At 44.0% G+C, this 19,975-nt stretch overlaps 1 protein-coding gene across 1 annotated transcript in view; it reads right to left on the bottom strand.

Annotated features, from left to right (window-relative positions):
- TNFRSF21 (TNF receptor superfamily member 21) overlaps positions 1 to 19,975 on the bottom strand; it is a 66,352-nt gene that overhangs the window by 34,541 nt on the left and 11,836 nt on the right. The window contains exons 2-3 of the mRNA XM_080807101.1: positions 11,785 to 12,433; positions 9,758 to 10,252 (exon numbers count right to left, since the gene is read on the bottom strand). Coding sequence (XP_080663227.1) covers positions 9,758 to 10,252; positions 11,785 to 12,433 — 1,144 coding nt within the window. The remainder of the gene's footprint in view (positions 1 to 9,757; positions 10,253 to 11,784; positions 12,434 to 19,975) is intronic.

A 19,975-nucleotide genomic window follows, 5' to 3' on the forward strand; every position in this document is an offset into this window, starting at 1 on the left:
CCACAACAGCCTTTGTACTGGGAAGAACCCTGTAGTCCTCTGAGCAGAGAAGCAACATGGAAAATATAAAAATCACCGTCCCAGGGGTTAAGTTATGGCCATATAACCCTGGGCAAGGCACTGTTCTTCCCTGAGATTCAGTTTTAGCTTCTGTAAAATGAGGGATTAGACACATACACACACAAAACACACACACACACACACACACACACACACACACACACACACACTTCTCGATGATCTCCAACTTGCTCTCCAACTTGAAGCTCTCTCCAAAGAAACTAAAACAAACACCCTTTATGTTACACTAGAGCCTAGTCCTAGGACAGTACCTTGAACTTGGTGTTCACATACATGTAATTAAATGAAAAATAACAGAAGTTAAGCAGTTTAATAATGAGTCCTGTTTGAAATTTCCTTATCTTCTCTCTTCTTTTTGCTGTGGGATTCCTTAAAGGTGAACCTGGTTACAAACAGGAAAATTTACTTCAGATCCTATCGTCTCCTACTTTAGCCAAAGAATCAGGCAGATTGACCAGTGAGTTTCTCTTTAGGAAAACAATTCAACATCTGCACAACTCTCAAACAGGAGATAATACAGCAAAAGACCATAAAGAGAGAGAGAAACATGTAACTAAGATGGAGAACAGCTCCTCTTCAGTCTAATATCTCTCCCAGCATTTTTCCCTGAAGAAATTCATGGCTGTCCTAGCTAAAGACAAATCCTGTGGACAGTGAAATAAAATCTTTCTGTAACTCCTGCCTTCCACTCTTATATGAGTAACATTTTCCCCCATCCTCAAGGATTATCTTGTAAAAGTTCAAGCATAAAGCCCCAATGAATTACAAAGATACATGGATCTGTGGTAAACGTGTAATTTAAGAACTACTTTTAAAAAAAATTTACTTGACAAAGAGTGAGAGAGCACAAGCATGGGGAGCGGCTGGCAGAGGCAGAGAGGAGGAAGCAGACTCCCCGAGGAGCAGGGAGTCCGATGTGTGACTTGATCTCAGGACCCTGAGATCATGACCGGAGCTGAAGGCAGATGCCTAACTGACTGAGCCACCCAGGTGCCCCTAAGAACTTCTTTACAGGGGAGAGCAACACTGACACTAACGAGCTAATAAGAACTAACAAGAATACATGGAAGTGAAAGAGGGTTTCAGTACAGTGAAGGTCTGAACTTCTTTGCTCAGACTGAGAGGAGGATACTGCCTGAACACGTGTACGCTAGAAGCCGCTCACCCCTGATAGCTGGATGTGAGCTGCTGGCCTCTCACCAGCCAGTACAAGTGGAGTAACTTTTCCAAAGCAGGAAAGGATTTACCAAGTGTGCCCTCCTTGTGACCAGTGCAAAGCTGTTCTCAGGAACTCTGTTGTGGCTGGGGTTTCCTGACTCATAGGAGGAGACCAAGGTCTCCCTCTGCATAAAAATTCAGAAATGCATGAGAGCCCTGGACACAGCTTCTCCACTGCAATCGAGGTGACACACTTGAAGGGACTGAAAGATCCAGAAGTAGTTCTCTAACTGCTGCTCAGTCTCTATCTACCGTGCTACCAAAACGTCTCACACTCTCCCTGAAAGCTTGCACTGTTACCGCACGTTCTCCTAGGCCTCCCCAACTTGTGTCCTGGCTTAAGTGAAAATTCTCACTATCCTGACCTTACTCTCTAGTAAGCACGAGGGCAAGCTCTCCCGTGTGGCAGCGAGCACACAGACAGGCCTTCTTCAGCATCGGGCATCGGCGTGGGGCATAAGCCCGGCCTCTTATCCCTGCCCTGCAGCCCCTGAACTCTACTCTCCGGCACCCGCAGGATCAATCAAGGCAGTGTTTCCCCAGACAGACTTTGATGGGACAGCAGTGTACTCGGTCACAGCAAAATGGCCACATAGATCAAAATCAGGCGACCCTGTGGTGAAGGGTTCAAGTTCCCTTACTTTACAAACAAAGTTGAGATTCAAAAAGAGTTAGTCTTGTGCCGGGGACCATGCAGCGTTTGAGAAGAACCAGATCTGGACTTCAGGTCTCACTGGCCAATGTCATTTCTGCCGCCACGGCTCCTCCTGTGGGCTGCAGCCTAGACTCGGAAGAACTAGCCCATGGCTCCACTCAGCCAGCTCATCCTTGTTAAAAGGATGGTATCTGGTGAATGGATAAAGAAGATGTGGTATATATATACAGTGGAATACTATGCAGCCATCAAAAGAAATGAAACCTTGCCATTTGCGACCACGTGGATGGAACTAGAGGGTATTACGCTTAGCAAAATAAGTCAATTGGAGAAAGACAACTATCATATGAGCTCCCTGATATGAGGAAGTGGAGATGCAGCATGGGGGGTTTGGGGGGGGTAGGAAAAGAATAAATGGAACAAGATGGGATTGGGAGGGAGACAAACCGTAAGAGACTCTTAATGTCACAAAACAAACTGAGGGGGGTGGAGGGAGAGGGGGGTAGGGAGAGGGTGGTGGGGTTATGGACATTGGGGAGGGTATGTGATATGGTGAGTGCTGTGAAGTGTATAAACCTGGCGATTCACAGACCTGTACCCTTGGGGCTAATAATACATTATATGTTTATAAAAAAATTAAAAATTAAAAAAAAAATGGATGGCATCTGGGACGTCCTGACCCTGTGTGGCAATCCGGCATGCCTCCCTTCCAACTCTCCTCCACAGCACCAGTCAGTCACTGAACTAGGATATTCAGTCGTTCACTCTCTCGGTTTCTCTTTGAGGACAACAGGGGTGCGCTGGAGTCTACAGCGGGTTGCATCTGTCTCCTGTCTCTCTCGGCCCCTCTCCACTCAATGTCTATCGGTTCCCTGCGCAAGCAGACGAAAGGGGTGGGGGGGGTGCAGACAGCTCCCCAAGCGACTCTCCCTCCATGGCTCTGGTGTGCCTGAGAGACATGTTGTAGCAACTGCCTGGTATCTCTGTGGGGCAGACCCGTGAGGTAAGACCGAGATGTCCTGGTAAAAACTAGTCTTTTTTCAGGAGGGCACGAAGGAGAAATGGAGCCATTTTTAAGCAAAATACGGGTAACTGCCGCCTTTTCCTCACTCCCACATGTATCTCATGGTCCTGTTTTGTAACTCATCCCTTCAGCGGTCTGCGGACTGGACAACAGTCTAATAGAAATATATTAAATAAATAAATAAATAAATGATCATGTTAATTAATTAATATTAATTAATACAAATATACGACAGAACACTTATGGCTAGAACTCAAGAAGCTCTCCAGGAAGAAATAGACTGCTTCCTTAAGTACAGCTGCGCCCATGATAAAGGGCAAATACTTCAGCCTTTTTCACGGTCATCCTTTCTGGGGGTGAATCAGGAAACAAACAGAGAGATTACCAGAGGGGACAGTGGGGCTCATGAGTCGTCTCTACCATCATCAACCTCCCGGGTCACAACTACTACTTGGAGACAATTGGCCCTGCGGCCAGCAACGTACTGCACGCTGGGCACACACTCAGTTCACTCTCACAACAAACCATGCACAATTACGACTCCCATTTTACCCATAAGGAAAATGAGGCACAGGGTGGTTAACTGATGGGACCTGGATCACGTAGCTAGTAAGTGGAACCAGATTCCAGAGTCTTTGCTCTTTAGCGCTTATGATAACACCTTTTTTTCCCAACCTTCTAAACAGAGGCCCGGAGAAGTATAAGGTCTTCACTGAAAAGAACAGGGAATGGAAAATCTAGAATTTGAGAACCCAGCTTTATTGCTGTCATTTCTAGTTCGAGAGAGGGCTTTCCTCCCCAGGCCCCCTTATCTCTTGCCTCAGACCCAACCCCAGGACTCCCACACGTGTCCCTGCTTAAGGTCTCCCCACCAGACCAAGCCCTCTCTCCGTTCTACTTAAACACAAGCATGGAAGCATTCGCGAATTAGCGGTTTTCTCCCTCTTCACGTTTCCCAGCTCCCCAGTGTCCATGGGTCAAAGGTTCCACTTCGAAGAAGCAAATCAGATGGAGGAATACCAGCAGTTTTTGTAGCTGTTTTTTGCATATTTTAAAGCACAGCTATCATGGAAGCCTCCTTTAGCTCTGAACACTAATTCTTGGTATCTGTGGCAATCTTGTGTCAAGAACTCACCTTCAGATCTTTATGTTAAATCCCTAACATCAAATATTATTACAACTCAAAAGGAAAAAATCCAATAGTTCAGTGGGTTGAAAACCAACCAACCTTGAAAAGGATTAAGTAGACTAATTAGCTCATGGGCAGAACTTTCTATGATGGAAATGTTTTCTACCTGTCCTGTCCAATACGGTCATTACTAGATACATGCAACCATTGAGCCTTTGAACTGGGGCTGGTACAACTGAGGTATTGAATTTTTTTATTTTCGTTCATTTCATCTTTAAATTACACAGGGCAGATGGCTACCATATGGGCCAGCTGGGCTCCAGATCACCCCTCCCAGGTGATCTCTCCTCCCCTGTGCTACTAACCAGGCATGGGGTCTCACAGTAAAACCCAGTTGTCTGCTCTCTAAGGACTTCACAGCAATGTGGGGAGACAAACCACATACACACACACAAGTCAGCAGTGACAGTAAGAGCTACGGGAATTACAAAACAGCATCTTAGAACCTAGTTCTACAGAAAGAGTCCTTTACCCTTTGGCTACTGGGTTTACAAAACAGTCAACTACAGAAAGAACGCACCAGCTGCTTGTACTATCGCTTTTGCCGTCCTTATAGGTCCTGTGCTTGAAGTAGCTACACCCGAAGGGTCGCCGCCCCTGCAAATGCTTACTATCTCCCCAAGACACGGGAGGAAGAATGCGCTAATCAGGAGCTAAGCTCGGTGCAAACAAGATAAATCCAATTCCTGTTTCTCTCATTTTATTTTCTCTTCATAGCCTTAAGTGTGAGAGAAAAAGAAAAAATGATCAGGGAGAAAGACTGTCCATCTCTTGCTCCTTTTGTCACTTTGCAGGGCCCTCCTCCCCGGATGTTCCTCTCATCAGCACGAGCATCTTCAGGCGGATTTCTACTCCTTGACCTGTTTTTCGAACTTGCCCTCCGAAGACCTGGGCCAACTGATTGGCCGGGAAGCCAGCTTCAACCTTTTGCAAATAGTCGAAGAGAAGGGGGAATAAAGGAAGGAAGAAGAGAGACAGATAGGAAAGGGAGAGAGAAGAGGAAAAAGGGAAGGAAAGGTAAAAAAAAAAAAAATGGCCCATAAGGGAACAGTGAAGAGAGAGCAGCAGCCGATGGCCGTCCTCAGCATCCCCCTTCTCAAGGGGGCCTGGACCACAGTTCTCCATCTTCCGTGGTTACCAGGAAGCGAATGGCACGACTATTTCGAGATCATTTGAGCCTCTCGCATCGCAACGTATGGCCAGTTAAGTACAGACCAAATTTCACTATCTTCACTTTTGTGCCTTTTGTGACAAAACAAACAAAACAAAAGCTACTATTTCCCATGTAACCTCCCAATTAATGTGAACCCACACTCGTTCTTAACTTCAAATGGACTATTTTGGATGCACCACTTGCCTCATTGTGTTGGGCTTATACTACAGAAAGAACTAAAGTTCTTTAAAAGTGACAGAAACATGGCAATGGAGCGTTAACAATAGACGTACATCTTGATGACACTCGGACCCGGCAATGAACTCTCACACAGACTCTTGTGTCTAAAAATTCTGAAGGGACTTCTAATTCTGTTGCTGCTGGAGACCTATTACAGGGAACCACAGAACAGTCCCAACCTACCAGATGCAACACTGCAATGACTTCAGAAAGGAAGGAAGCACACAAGGTACCACAGCACGTTCGCTCCTCGATCCTCCGGGCTACATAGTGTCTCACCCACTATTTCCAACACTAGAATTCTGTGAAAGTGGGACTGCAGTTTTCTAGAGTTCAACTTTTAAAAACCCTAAGTCCACAGGAGGTAGAGAGGGGTGAGTGGGGCCTAACAGAGAAGAGGCTGTCATTGGTGACAAAGATGGGAACCAAGACCCCTGTTTCAGAGTGCAGATGGTCTATAAGGCGTTCAGGATCTTGGACAGGCCTGCTATAGGGCACCCTCCTATAGGGCACGCCCCAGAGCTAGGTGATCGTATCCCCATTCTCATCCTCATGAACAATTCAGTGGAAAATGGATGAGGACCACATTAAGACCTTATTATACAGGATCATCGGCTGCCCAGAACTCACAGCGATCAGATCAAACAGGTAGAGTTTCTAGAGGCCTCTCTGAGCCCCTGGGACAGTTTTTATGAAACAGAACCTCTCTTTGTAATGGGATTTTACCTGGTTGTACCTTCGAGAATAGCAATTTGGAAAGAGGAGACCTTCCTCAGGAAAAAAAACAAACCAAAACAAAACAAAAAAAACACCTTAAATATAAACATCGTGACGCAAAAACCTGGGGGAAAGGTTAATCTATGGGAAGAGGGGGTTGCCCCTGAATGAGACTACTGTGATTTAGCTGGAAAAGCATCTCACCCAGGTCCTGCTATCCTAGGAGGCATGGTCCGGCTTTGTTTGATTTGGCACTGGTATTCTTTTTACGAAACAGGATATTGTTTCAAGGACACAGGCACGGAAGTTTACAAGGTGACAGTGGTCATAGGAACATCTAAGTTCCTGCATTAGGCTGCTTTTTGCTGCTGGACCCAGTTTTACTTCTACAACTCTTGGTGTTCTCAAGAATTCAGACAACTAGGCTGCAAAAGAGCATTTAGAAATACAGCTGATCGAGATCTAATCCGTAAGTGCAACCACTAGAACAACAGAGTCACTTCTTTAATAAAGTGGGAGGAGAGTTCCAGACATTTACAAATCTAGCAGGATGTTCTCTGCTAATTTTCTCCTAATGAGGTAGATCAGAATGAGTGCTCTGACTAGCCACTTAAAGGGCAATTCAATGAAATACCTGATCCTGAATGGATCCTAGACCAGAGGAAGAAGAGATGCTATCCATCAAGGGCTTTACTGGGTCAACCAGCAACACTGGAATGTGGACAGTGAATTAAAATATCATATCCATATTAAATCGATTGAGATGAAAATGACCACTTTTTTTTTAAAGAGACTGTCCTTATTGTTAGGAAATACATACCAAAGTTTCTAGGCATAAAGTGCCATGCAATGATTTAGAAAAATTACTGTACATATGTACAATAATGACTTACGATGGGGCAGCATCCTGATAAACGCAGCACAGGCTGAAAACATCATTTAATACAGTAAGTCGTGAGTGCATTTAATACATCTAACCCATTATGCTCAATTAAAAAAAATACACCTCATCTACCAAACATCACAGCTTAGCCTAGCCTACCCTAACCATGCTCAGAACACTCCTATTAACCTCCACCGGGCAAAATCATCGAACACAAAGCCTATTTTGAAATAAAGCGTTGATTCTCTCAGGTAATTTACTGAATGCTCAACTGAAAGTGAAAAATAGAAGGGTTATTTGGGTCCAGAATGGTTATAAGTGTACTGGTTGTTCACCCATGGGATCTGATGGCTGACTGGGAGCTGCTATCGTCCAGCATCATGAAAGAGGATCATACTGTGTATCACTAGCCCAGGAAAAGATCAAAATTCATGATCTGAAGTACAATTGATTTCTACTGAAGGCATATCATTTTGGCATCATCATAATATTAACAAATCTTAAGTTGAACCATCATTAAGTCGGGGACAGTCTACACACATATACTGTATTTCATGTATCATAAAACATCAGGCACGCCTGGGTGGCTCTGTCTGTTAAGAGTTTGCCTTCGGCTCAGGTCATGATTCCAGGGTCCTGGGATCCAGCCCCACATTGGGCTCCACACTGTGTAGGAAGGCTGTCTCTCCCTCTTCCTCTGCCCTTTCCTTCACTCATGCTCTCTCTCAAATAAAGAAATAAAATCTTAAAAAAAATTATATTATACATACTATATAACATTATATGTAACTAACATTATATGTAACATATTAGTCTATATTATATATATATATGTCATAATATAAAGTCTGTATTTTTATGTAAAAAGTACAAATAATAAAGCAAAAGGGCAGAATTTAACAATAGTTCAATCTAGGCACAGAGATACTGCAAATTTTTCTGAAGTCTGAAATTACATCCAGTCAAAAATATATTTTATTAAAAAGGAGGGGAGAATTGAAGCCTTCCTTCCCCAGCTGGGTTGCCAGCAAAGAGATGTCTTACTCAAGTCTATGCAGGCTCTATCCCAGGTAGGATGTTGGCCTCAGTCTGATTTTCTCTTGGTTTGGTCATTCACACAGACTAGCAAAAGGAAGCAAAATGAAGGTTTGTTTTGTTTTTTTTTTTAACTTTCTCTAAATACCTGATTATAAAAATTCCATGTGCTTATTATAGAAAATTTGGGGAAAAGAACAGAAAACTAATAAAGAAAACGGAACATACATAAATTCCACCATATCCGACCAAACTGGAAGAAACATTATTTCTATTTTGGTGTATTTCTCTTCAGTCTTTTTCCCAAAGTTTTCAGAATTGGGATTATATTGTATGAAGTGTGTAGCCTGTTTTGGTTTTATTGTTTTCCTTTAACCTAGTATTAACATTTTCCTATGTCATGGGTAAAAAATAAAAAAAAAAAAAAAAAACTTGATTCACTCTTCAATGGCAAGAGTTTTCCACTATATGGATATGCCATAATTTACTTATTCACTTCCCTAAAGCTGGACAATTGATTATTTTCAATTTTTACTTATTACACATAATGCTGAGTTAAATGCATAAGACCTTTGTGCTTAAATCTTTTTTTACTATTTCTGGTTTATACCTTTATGACAGAGTCACAAAATTAAGTTACTGGGGCAAAGGGTATAAACATTGTTAAGGTTCAGTGCAAAAAAAAGGTCAAACGACTTTTTAAAAAATATGTGGCCTATGCCTTTGTCTTTAAGGAAAAAGGAGACACCCGAAGGGGATTATCAAAACTTGGGGCTGATAGCTCAGGGAGGATTTAAAGAAAGGGAAGTTACTGAGTCAAGCTCAAACCTGCAGTCTTCAGACCAAATTTCGCTATAGGACAAGTTCTGTAAGTTGTTGCTTGTCTTCAGAAAAGGAAAAACTGAAATGTCCTGGCCTGTATCAAGGCTGGCTGCTAGGCAGAAGACGTAGGGTCCGGCCTCAGATGATAACCCGTATATTAAGCTTAGGGTCTCTAAAATCTAAAAGAACTTTCTATCCTCCTGATAGAAATGGGATCCTAAAAATTCAAGGAGGGGAAAAGCACATGTGAGAAAGTAATAGGAATCTCTAAGCAAGGTTCCGATTCAAAAAGGCAGACTTAATTAAAACAAGTTGGGTTTTCTGCCCTCTAACTTTTCAGTAGTCTGGTATTGTAGAAGGAAGCCACCCAACAGTAAGAGGAGACGTGGAGTCAGGCCCGTCCGTCCTGAACAAACCACCAGCCTGGGTCAAGGACACTGCCAAACCTCCACGAACACTACCTCCTCGCTCGTTAAATGACACGGTTGAACAAAGTCCCTAGGTCTCTGGTGTGTCAACAGTCTCCTTTAAATGTGTCAAGGGGAGAAAAGGGCAGAGTAGTTATTCTCTCTGAACATATTATAGCCAATGCTGACCACGTCACTTTTCATAACACAACTAGATCAAATGGCCCTTGGTGGATAGGAACACCTGGAAGCTTAGCATTTCCCCCTCTTTCTGGCAGCAAGGACTGAGAAAGGAAAGGCAGGGGGATGTGTGAGCAAGGAGAAAAGGCTCACCGTGGCCATTGCAGTAGTAGATCCACTTCTCCCGGTTCTGAGTTGGGGTCGTGGATTTCTTCAGCCCTGCCTTTTCCACAATGGCGCTGGGATCCTGCCGGGGCCCCTTCTTCAGAGTCCTTGAGCTTTTCCGGATACTGCATACCACTATCACCACAAGCACCAGCAGCAGGAAAAGCACAATCATCCAGGGCAAGTGTTCATTGATGTCAAAATGCTTGTGTAAGTTCTGTCTGGGGTGACCCCTCTTGAGACCTTTGATGGGCGTGCTGGACTTCTCACCCCCAGTGGCCTCCATGGACGGCAGCAGCTTCAGGATGTGTCTATGGTGGGGGCCTTGCTGGTGGCTGACTACCTGGAGGTTTGGGAGGGTCTTGTTCACGCCTTCCTCACCCCTCGCTGAGCTTGTGTTGTCGGGGACTGTCCCTTCCTGGATGCCACTCGGTACCTTTGGTCTAACAGAGGCAGAAGAGTTGGATTCTGTTGAGTTCATGCCTAGAAAAAAAGGAGGGGGGAGAGCTTTTCTATATCTGGGGATCTGTATATGCCTCCTCTTCCTGCTCATCGCCAAGCCAGGCCAGATAATGAAAGAAAAGATGAACTTTGGAGATTAAGAATAAATTATACTGCACATTTTCATAAAGACTCTAACAGCACATTTATGTGGAAGGTAAGAACTGAACTTCACAGCTAAACTTGCTTCCTCATGGCAAAGTCAACAGCATCTCAGGGATCCACCATCTGAACTTCACAGAAGCTTCCCCGGTGCTTCACATACAGAGCAGACTCATGTATGCTCAGGGCTCTAGTCAGCTCTTAAAATTGGGTCGATTATGCACAAAACTAGTTCCAATTTAATCCCTTTACTCTTCCTTAACCGCTTTTTGGCCATTTCAAGACACAATGGTAAGACTGAGAATATGACTAAGCTAGGGGAAAGAGCTCAAACTTAAATCCAAATCTGACCAGTGAAAGCTCTGATGAGACCAATCAGTGAATAAAACAAGGCAGGACTTTCTTAGGATCTATTATTAAGAGATAAGTTTTGGGCTGACAGCTTAGTGGACTTCCTTCAGAGAAGCTTCCACAGTAGTCTTCACTAAGGAGTGTGAAAGCCAAGTATTTCAAGTCCCAAGACACATGACCTGGATTGCATCAGTCTGTGAGAAAACCTGCACAGGTCATTCGAGCTCTCTGAGCCTGTTTCTTCACTTCAAAATGGCGGTCATAAGGCCCTCCTTACAGAGTTATCATGAAGGTCCAATGTAATCACACATGAAGAGTATGCTAGAAAGCACAACTCAAGTTGGCAATCACCTCAAGAAAATTAACCAAAAAGGATTTGGGAAAAAAAGAATAAATTTTATATTCTGCCTGAGACCCAAAATCCTGAAGACAGCTAGGATACTCGATGAAGGGCATAAAATTGAAATCGTTCAAAAAAATTAAACTTATTATTTTCCAGATGTGAATGCTAGTTATATTCAGCAGGCTACAAACGTGTTTGTTTCCCAAAGCTTCTAACTTCCTTTCCCCTTTTTTGCCCCACCTTAGTTCCAATATTTATCCCTCCCTTCCAGGCATCATGGTATTTTCACCTCTTCTTCCTTCTTTCCTTCTGGCTATGCCTATCCAGGATTGATTCCATGTTGGAAAGCTTTGAATCTGGAAGGAACCTTGAACATCTAAATCATTCATGTATTTGACAAGTTTAAAACCAAGGCCTGAAGAAGTGACTTACATAAGGTCACACACTGTCCTTATTTCTCTCAGTTATTTTTTTTTTAAAGCTTGATGTGACCTAGTTTTTAGGTATCTGATCCCCCCGAACAGAAAATCTGAGTCTAAATGTTTCTAATACATCCAAAGAAGACAGATTAAATTAGCCACAAAATGGAGGCCCATTCTACAAGGGGTGACTTTGGAATATACAAAATGGAGAAAACATCCTTGATACAAGCCAATGTTGAGTAGTTTCATTGGGCTCAAAGACTTTTTCAAATAATTAACGCATAAGGTTAAGTTACCTTTGGGAACATAAGTGGAGGAAGGGACTTCATGGGATTCCATGTGCTCCGGGTGTGAAAAGATGGCTGTGCCAGGGGAAGGTGAGGTCGTGCTGGAGGACAGAAGTGGGCCACAGACATTGTCTGCTTCCTTGGTCCCCGGCTTGATCACCACCATGTTCTGACTCAGACAGTCTGTGTATGCTTTGCATTTCATCACACTAGAAGGCACATCAGAGAAGGTACCCCGAGCACACTGCTTACACCGCACATCCTCGGTCTCCGTCCCTTTCTTCCGCACACCCCAACCCACGGGACACACCGTGTGGGGGGCGCAGGTACCATTAAACTGGAACATGCCAGGTGGGCAAGCACATTCTCGGTCAGTCAAGGCAGCACAAGGTAATTTCTCAACCATTGGCCGTGGGCATGGCTGACTACAGTCATGGCATTTCTCTATGCCATTCTCATGCCTGGTAAAGGTCCCCACAGGGCAACTGCTACAGACACGCAGGCTCGTGTTGGTACAGTGCTCAGACACATAGGTTCCTGCCGGACACTTGTCACAGGTTAGCACCTGGCCGGTGGCATGGTCGACGTGGCGGTATTTGCCAACGAGATTTGGGGCCTTCGGGTCTGGCTGAGCAGTGGTGGTGCTAAGGAATCCGAGCTGAAAGAAAGAAAAGGGGAGGGAAAAGGAACAAAAACCGAGAAGGGGTTACACAGGAACAGAGCAGAAGAAAGGATGGAACAATCCCAACACCACCACCATCATTCCCATTAAAGATCTAACCGGTCCTGCAACCTCCTAACACTACTAGAGCGACACAGTAGAAGGAGAGAAATACTCCAATTCCATCCTGGGGCCTGACCTACTAGCTACAAAGCTTTGGTTTTCTTCCATGACCTTTGCCTCAACTTCCTTCTTTTCTGTCTGTTCAATGAAGCCGACAAAACTGCTCAAATCGATTATAAAATTCAACTGAGAATATGAACATGTAAGCACTTTTCTTTATTTTCAAAATGCTATACAGAGGGTGCTGGCTGGATCAGTTGGTAGAGCAGACAACCCTTGATCTCAGGGTCATGAGTTTAAGCCCCATGTTGGGGACATAGAGTTTACTTAAAAAAAAATTTTTTTTTCAAAGTTAAATTTTTTTTTTAAATTGCTGCATAGAAGAGAAAAATTCTAATGCAAGAAGAAAATAAATTGCTGAATAGCTGTCTTCCTTCCCATGGCGCAAATGCTGTCATTTCTTAGTACCGGGATGAAGCAATGGAGAAGCGGGATGGAATCCAGTCAGGCTGCTTCTGCTAGAGCACCAGATTATGCACGTGGAGTTCACTGATAATGTTGGAGTTTTTCAAAGGTTTTGTCTATGCAAAGCCAAACATCTTTTGGTTTTGGTTTTGTTTTACTTGCAAAACAGAGGCAGGCCCTTGGCATTCTTAATTTTCTTTAAACAACAGTGTTGTTGCTTTTAGAGGTATATCCTGTCCGCTCAGCCCCTAAAGGCCATGGTCACCCTGCAGACACCTAGGAGGCCCGGGCACAAAGCTGGGCCCAGCAGGGACTCCACCCAAGTAAATTTAATTCACAGGACAGAAACTTCTCCCAGCTAGACAGGATTTTATAGTACCTTCCCAGGTGAAAAGTTGGGAGATAGGAAATTATATTTGTGGTAGTAAATCCGGAGGTCCTTCTGAGGGCCGGGGGGGAAATGTTTAAGAATGAATATTGAGAGAGAGTTTTTCTGCATGAATGAAGATTGAGAGGTTCCAACGGGGAAGTTTCCATGGTCTTCTACAAAATGGAGAATGATTTTGTGTCAAGAAAATAGTGGCCGTGGGGTGCCTGGGTGGCTCAGTGGGTTAAAGCCTCTGCCTTCGGCCCAGGTCATGAACCCAGGATCCTGGGATGGAGCCCTGCATAGGGCTCTCTGCTCAGCAGGGAGCCTGTCCACCCCCCCCACCCCCCCACCCCCGCCTACTTGTGATCTCTGTCTGTCAAATAAATAAATAAAATCTTTAAAAAAAAAAAAAGAAAGAAAGAAAATAGTGGCCACCCCATACGATCAGATGTCCATCAGGGCAAGCTCCTTTCAAATTAGTACCAGGAACTAACAGAATAAAACAAGAATCTCTTCCAAAATTGATCAGAGTTCCCGTCTTGTTAGCACCTTGAAAGTTAACCCAAGATTCAGTTCCCCTCCACCTCAAAATTTAACGATTTGAGTCAAAAGTATCTCCCTTGAAGTCCCTTATCCTGTCCCAGACCTGCCTCCAGTTAAACAATAATACCGAAAACAAATTTCTGGCTTGTGAGAATCTATTCACCCTTTCCTTAATGTGTGACACACAAAAAAGGGCTAGTGGTCAATTTTTCTCAGTGAGAAACTTAATGGCATTTTGGACTGAAGGAAAAAAAAATCTCTTGTTTGATAATGGTAAATTTTGTACTATCTCCCCTTTCTGCTTTCTGGCTTTCTTTCCTGTTCTTGGCCCCTCAATTTGCAAAATGAGCCCAGCCACCCTCTTCTGCATCTGGCAGGTGTACTAGATGGAGGGCAGAAAGCCACCGCCATCATGTGGAGCCTGGGTTCCATTTGGCAAGCACCTAAGGAAAATCTCCTCCCGGTCTCCTTGATGCTAAGGACCCCCCAGGAGGTCGCAAAAGTGCCCCTGTTCCGTATTTCTCCGAATTCTTTCCCATCTAGTTTCTAAGTGCAAAAGCACTTTTAGATGGCCACAGGGTTCTAGAATTTGAAAGATGTATAAATAACACAAATGGCAGGTTATTACACTTGTGCAAGCGAGTTAAAAGCAGAGAAAGTAACAGGAGATCTGGTCAGAGGGCGGAGGTCGGGGACAAACATCATCCTGCTGTGCTGTGGGCTCTGAGTCTGGCCCCCTATCTGTGCTGGAGGCTGGGCAGTCAGCCAAGCACATACCCCGAGCACAGGGTGGTGGTGAACAGCACCATGTGTGCGCTTGTGTGTGTGTGTTCTTGTGTGTGTGCATGTGTGAGTGCACATGCCCAGGCATAAGGTTGGGGCTTGTCTTTCTACAGCTTCATTTCTTTCCCCAGGGCACATACTTGTTGGGGATCCATCAGCCCCCCCGACTACCAAATTACCAGAGGCCCCTCCAGCAGCACACAAAACCCACCTCCAAATCCCACAGCACCCACACTCTTCCCCAATCATTAAGCAAGATTTTTCAGTTCCTGCTTCATTTAAAAATAACCAATCAAGTTTCTAACTAAAGCAAAGCCCGGGGCTCTTTAACGGCATCATGTGAAGTAACCCACTTTAGACAAGGTGGCTCTGTAAACGGACCTTTCATTACCCTAGCTCACAGGCGGCAATTCCAGCTCCTATACACAGAGTTAACAATGATGCCTCAGGATCTCACCTGGACTGAACACTAGAAATGAGATCTGGGCAAACACCAGGCATGACGAATGCACTGGACAGGTATTTGTTGAAGACCTACTACATGTGTACGAGGCACTATGCCACAGGCTGACAACAGAACCTTGCAAACTCTATTCCAGCCCCACGGAGTACATCTTCTAAAGCAGGACAGACGGAAACACCTAATTACATCAGGAATTACTTAATTAGAACTGAGATTACTGCTGAGGAGAAACACAAGAGTCCTGTGAGGGGCAGGTGAGCAGGTATTTCCCAGCTGAGGGATGCTGCAGAAGTGTGTAGACTCATTCTGAAGGACAGAGAGGCAGAATTTAATTCTGGGCAGGGAGAAGGGATGGCAGATTAGGCAGAGGGAGCCAAAAATCTGAAGCAGAATGAAGCTCTCCCTCAAATGAAACACAGCAGCCATAGTTAAATCTGGAGAGGCTCCGCGTTTTGATCCTAATCCAAAATGCAATGAGAAGTCACTCTTCGTTTATATCGGGGGGTGGAGAGGAAGAGACATATAAACACATTTGTGAATAAAAAAGTTAACTGGCAGGAGAGCAGAAGGTAAAAGTGATTGGGGTGAGAGTGCATGGAAAAACCCCACTCAGAAGGTGAAATTCAGGGGTGGCTTGGGTTAAGGGGGTCCATGGAAAGAGAAGACCGCAACAGATTTGAGAGGTCAGGGCAGCTAGATTTGGTGAATGATTACCTATGGAAGGAAAAAGAGGGAAAAAATCAATAATCTTCAAATTGGACTCAGGAGACCCCAGGATGGGACACCATTCTTGAGCCGGGAGGGTGCACCTGTGGGCCCATGGCAGGGTCCGGAGGTAGGGCTCTGAACTCCCCATTTCTGCCTCAAACACAAGAGCTCCAATTCACCAATTTGCTAAAGAGGGGTGAGGCAGACAAGTAAGAATTCCTTTGAAGGAAGGATGACTCCTTAAAGAAGTTTGAAAATCATGGCACTTGAGGGGCCTCTAAAATCTCCAATTCCAAAGTAAATGGCAAAACCCATTTGAGCTACAAAGCTGGAGGTCCTGCTCCTTGGGTTCTTCATGATCACCGAAAACCCTCCTGTAGGGAAGAGGTGGCAACATCCCTTTCTCTTAAGAGAGACACGGGTGGCCCCTGAGAAGTTACTGCCCTAAACCCTTTTAGTTGCCTGAAGGCTGGTCTACAACTAGAACTTTTCCCACTAGCAGGTCCTCAACTTTGTAAAAATGATGTAAACATCATTCCCAAAGACAGTTCTGGGGCTGAAGCAATGGGCAGTGGAGAGGGGGTAAATCAAGTTCAAAAAAACAATATTTAAGAATGTTTCCAGGTGCCTGAGTGGCTCAGTTGGTTAAGTGTCCAACTCTTGATTTCGGCTCAGGTCATGATCTCAGAGTTCTGAGATCGAGCCCCACATTGGGCTCTGAACTCAGCACGGAATCTGCTTGTCCCTCTCCCTCTGCTCCTCGCCCAGCTCTCACTCTCTCTCTCTCTCAAATAAATAAAAATCTTTTTAAAAAAATGCTCCCTACAGGGGCGCCTGGGTGGCTCAGTGGGTTGAAGCCTCTGCCTTCGTCTCGGGTCATGATCCCGGGGTCCTGCAATCGAGCCCCACATCGGGCTCTCTGCTCGGTGGGGGACCTGCTTCCTCCTCTCTCTCTCTGCCTGCCTCTCTGCCTGCTTGTGATCTCTCTCTCTCTGTAAAATAAATAAATAAAATCTTAAAAAAAAAAATGTTCCCTACAAAATGTAAAAACAAATTTAGATGATACCTAAAAGCGAATGTTAGGAAGACTCCTGAATCAGGAGACACAGTCATTGAAAACTTCAAGAGAGGGAAACAGAGTACTTGAGGCTGGTTCCACCAGATGAAGATCTTTAATTCTCTCATTTGTACATAGGCAGACAAACTAAATCAGAGATTCACCCCCAAAGCCTCAGGCTTCAAACACAATATCAAAGCAGTTACCTGGGAAACTTTTTAAAAAAAATCCGTATCCCCAGTCCCACCATCTGAGACTACTGTGAGTCTGCAATAGAACTGGGACTGTATTTTGTTTCTAAGCTTTCTAAGTGATTCTGATGCCCTGGCCAAGTTTTGGCCTCCATGTACTAAGGCAGGACCCCTCTGGCTCTCTAATCTTCCCTGATTCTGAGAACTCCTCTGGAGAACCCCCAGTTCCAATGCCAGAGTCCTTTTCTTTGCCTCCTACCCAACCTGCTATACTTTTTATTGTTTTAACAACAAAAAAATCAACCTTCTTGGAACAATTTCAACAATTATAAAATTGAGTAAAATGCTTAAGTCTCTACCTAAACCCACTCCTCCTCAGAGAAACTCACAGGTAATTTAAGTGCGTATCTTCTCAGACCTTTATCTGAGCTTTCACACATAATACATACCCCTGAACTTCAAGCTGGCCGTTTCTATTACTTTTGGGTTTGCTTTGTCTCACATACCGAAAAGGAACAGGCCATACAAACTGTTCTGTGATTTGCTATTGTTCATCACTGGAATCTTTCCCTATCAGAACACAAAGTCTATTTTATTCCTTATTAATGGGCCAAGTTCTCTTCAACAGGATGGCTGCATCTTAATGTAGAGATTTTTTCCGACTGAGAACATGTGAGTAGCCTCCTTATCCATATGTCAGGGTATCCATGCATTCTTCTGCATTCCATATTCCTCTCTTTGCCTTCCCACTCCACACCCCAATTTCCTTTCTCTGTCTTTCCCATCCCAAGCAACAGATACCGACACACTGCTCTCAGTCTTTCAAGAATCACTTCCTTCAAGGACAAAAGAAACCTCCATATAATCCATACCTTGGAAGCTCTCACTGACACCCCTCCTCCCTATTAAGATGAGTCTACTATATTAGTGTCCACAGCCTCTGGGAGGACCAGACCTGAATAAGAAAGAACACTTGGGCAAAGATTTAGAAAACAGAAGATGTGTTTTGGTCCAGGCTCTGCCTTAAGATCAGTTGGACCTTGTCTTACTTGCGTGTAAAATTAGTATGTTGGACTAGGTCATACTGAACTCGAACCTTCAAGGTATCTATGACTATTGGTACAGTTCCACCTTCTCCACAAAGGCTTTACAATTCATCCTAGACACCCAGATTCCAAGCAGATGAGTAAACTCTTTCTCACATTTCCTGTTTCTGTTCTTCATTTTGGTGCCTAATTACATCTTGCTGGTAATGTTTGTTGATGGCCTCACAGGTGCATGTATTTATCTTCCCATAATGATTATAAGCAGCTCAAGGCCAGGGACAACCAGGTAGATTGCATTTCCTTTCTTGCCCAACCACCTCAATAATGAAGACCATGGAAATCATAAACAAAGCAGCCTGGGGTCACCAAATGAAATCCCAGGTGCCCTTATTCTTGTAAATAAGTTTTATTGGAATGCAGCCATTCATTTAAGAATCACCTATAGCCGCTTTCACACTACAATGGCAGAGCTGACTAGTTGCAAAAGAGACCATATGGCCCACAGATCTAAAATATTTATTATCTGGCCCTTTACAGAAAAAAAAAAAAAAAAAAGCCAGCCAATACCTGCTCTGAGCGGTCCAAAGAAATGTCAAAAAGGACCAGGACCAGGAGCCCATTCATTCACAGGAACCCTCAGCCCTCCTCTAGAGTCTAGCAACGAGTATTGAGTTCTTGGCTTCCTTTATTGGCATTCCAACTCACACACCAAATCTGATCCTTTTATTCCCTGCTTAAAACTCACTGGCTTTATATAGGACTTAAGATGAAATGCAAACTCTTCCAGGGAAAGATCCTCCCTGCCCTCTTCTTCCTAACTTGAAACAGGTTTCCCATTCTCCCCTCCCTTTTCTTCCCCTACATCTACCATCATTTTGTAGTTGTACATTACCGGTGTGCTGTGTATTCCCCTCTGGACTGCAAACTCTGTGAGGGCAAGGAGTCTATTTTACGTACTGATGCTATCCAAGCCCCCACAGCCAGTACCCAACTCATGATCTACCTGACAAGTCTTTCTTGACTGAATGAACAGATTTTCAGACCATAAATAATCAGAAGCAACAAATTAAAGGGTGATGGCAGAAGAGGTTGCCAGAGCACAGGTATAAGAGGCAAGTGTGAGAAAACCAAAATGCCTCCACAGTGTAACCATAATAATTCAAGGGGTAAAGCTGTCTGGCACCCTTCAGTAGAAGGCCAAACAGTGTGTTTCACCTTCAAACACCCTAAGGCCACATCACTGTTTTAATAGAACCATAACTGGTGTACAAGAATTACACTCAGCAGGGTGCTTTCGATGACAAGCACATGTAATGAAGAATTTAAAACATCCCCCCTCATCCTGTAAGAAATGACACTAACTTGTTACTTGTAATTGTGAGAAATATAATGAGATTATTCTTCAGAAGTCATTTATGTTCCGTCCTGGTTTAAACTTCAGTTATTTGGAAAATGTCATTTATCCAGGACAACTGATTTCATGGACAACAATGGATAAACCACCAAGTATCAGTGTGCCATCCCAAACTGTACAGGATATAGGAGGGCTATAAATACTTGTTCAGCAACCAAAAGGTACACACTGGGACAAAGCAAATTTCAAAAGAAAGAAGAGGTAGTTCTCGAATGACCAGCTATAAAGGCAGGAAGACAGACTGTGAGTTTGCTACAGAAAATGTTTAATGGTGCATAAAACTAATACTTTAAGAGGGATCTCAGTTACTGCGATATTATGACAAAGATAAGGCAAGCAAATTATTCCTGAGACGTGACCATAAAATATGCCCACT

This window comes from Martes martes, assembly GCF_963455335.1.
Source record: "Martes martes genome assembly, chromosome: 6".
Classification (NCBI taxonomy): domain Eukaryota; kingdom Metazoa; phylum Chordata; class Mammalia; order Carnivora; family Mustelidae; genus Martes; species Martes martes.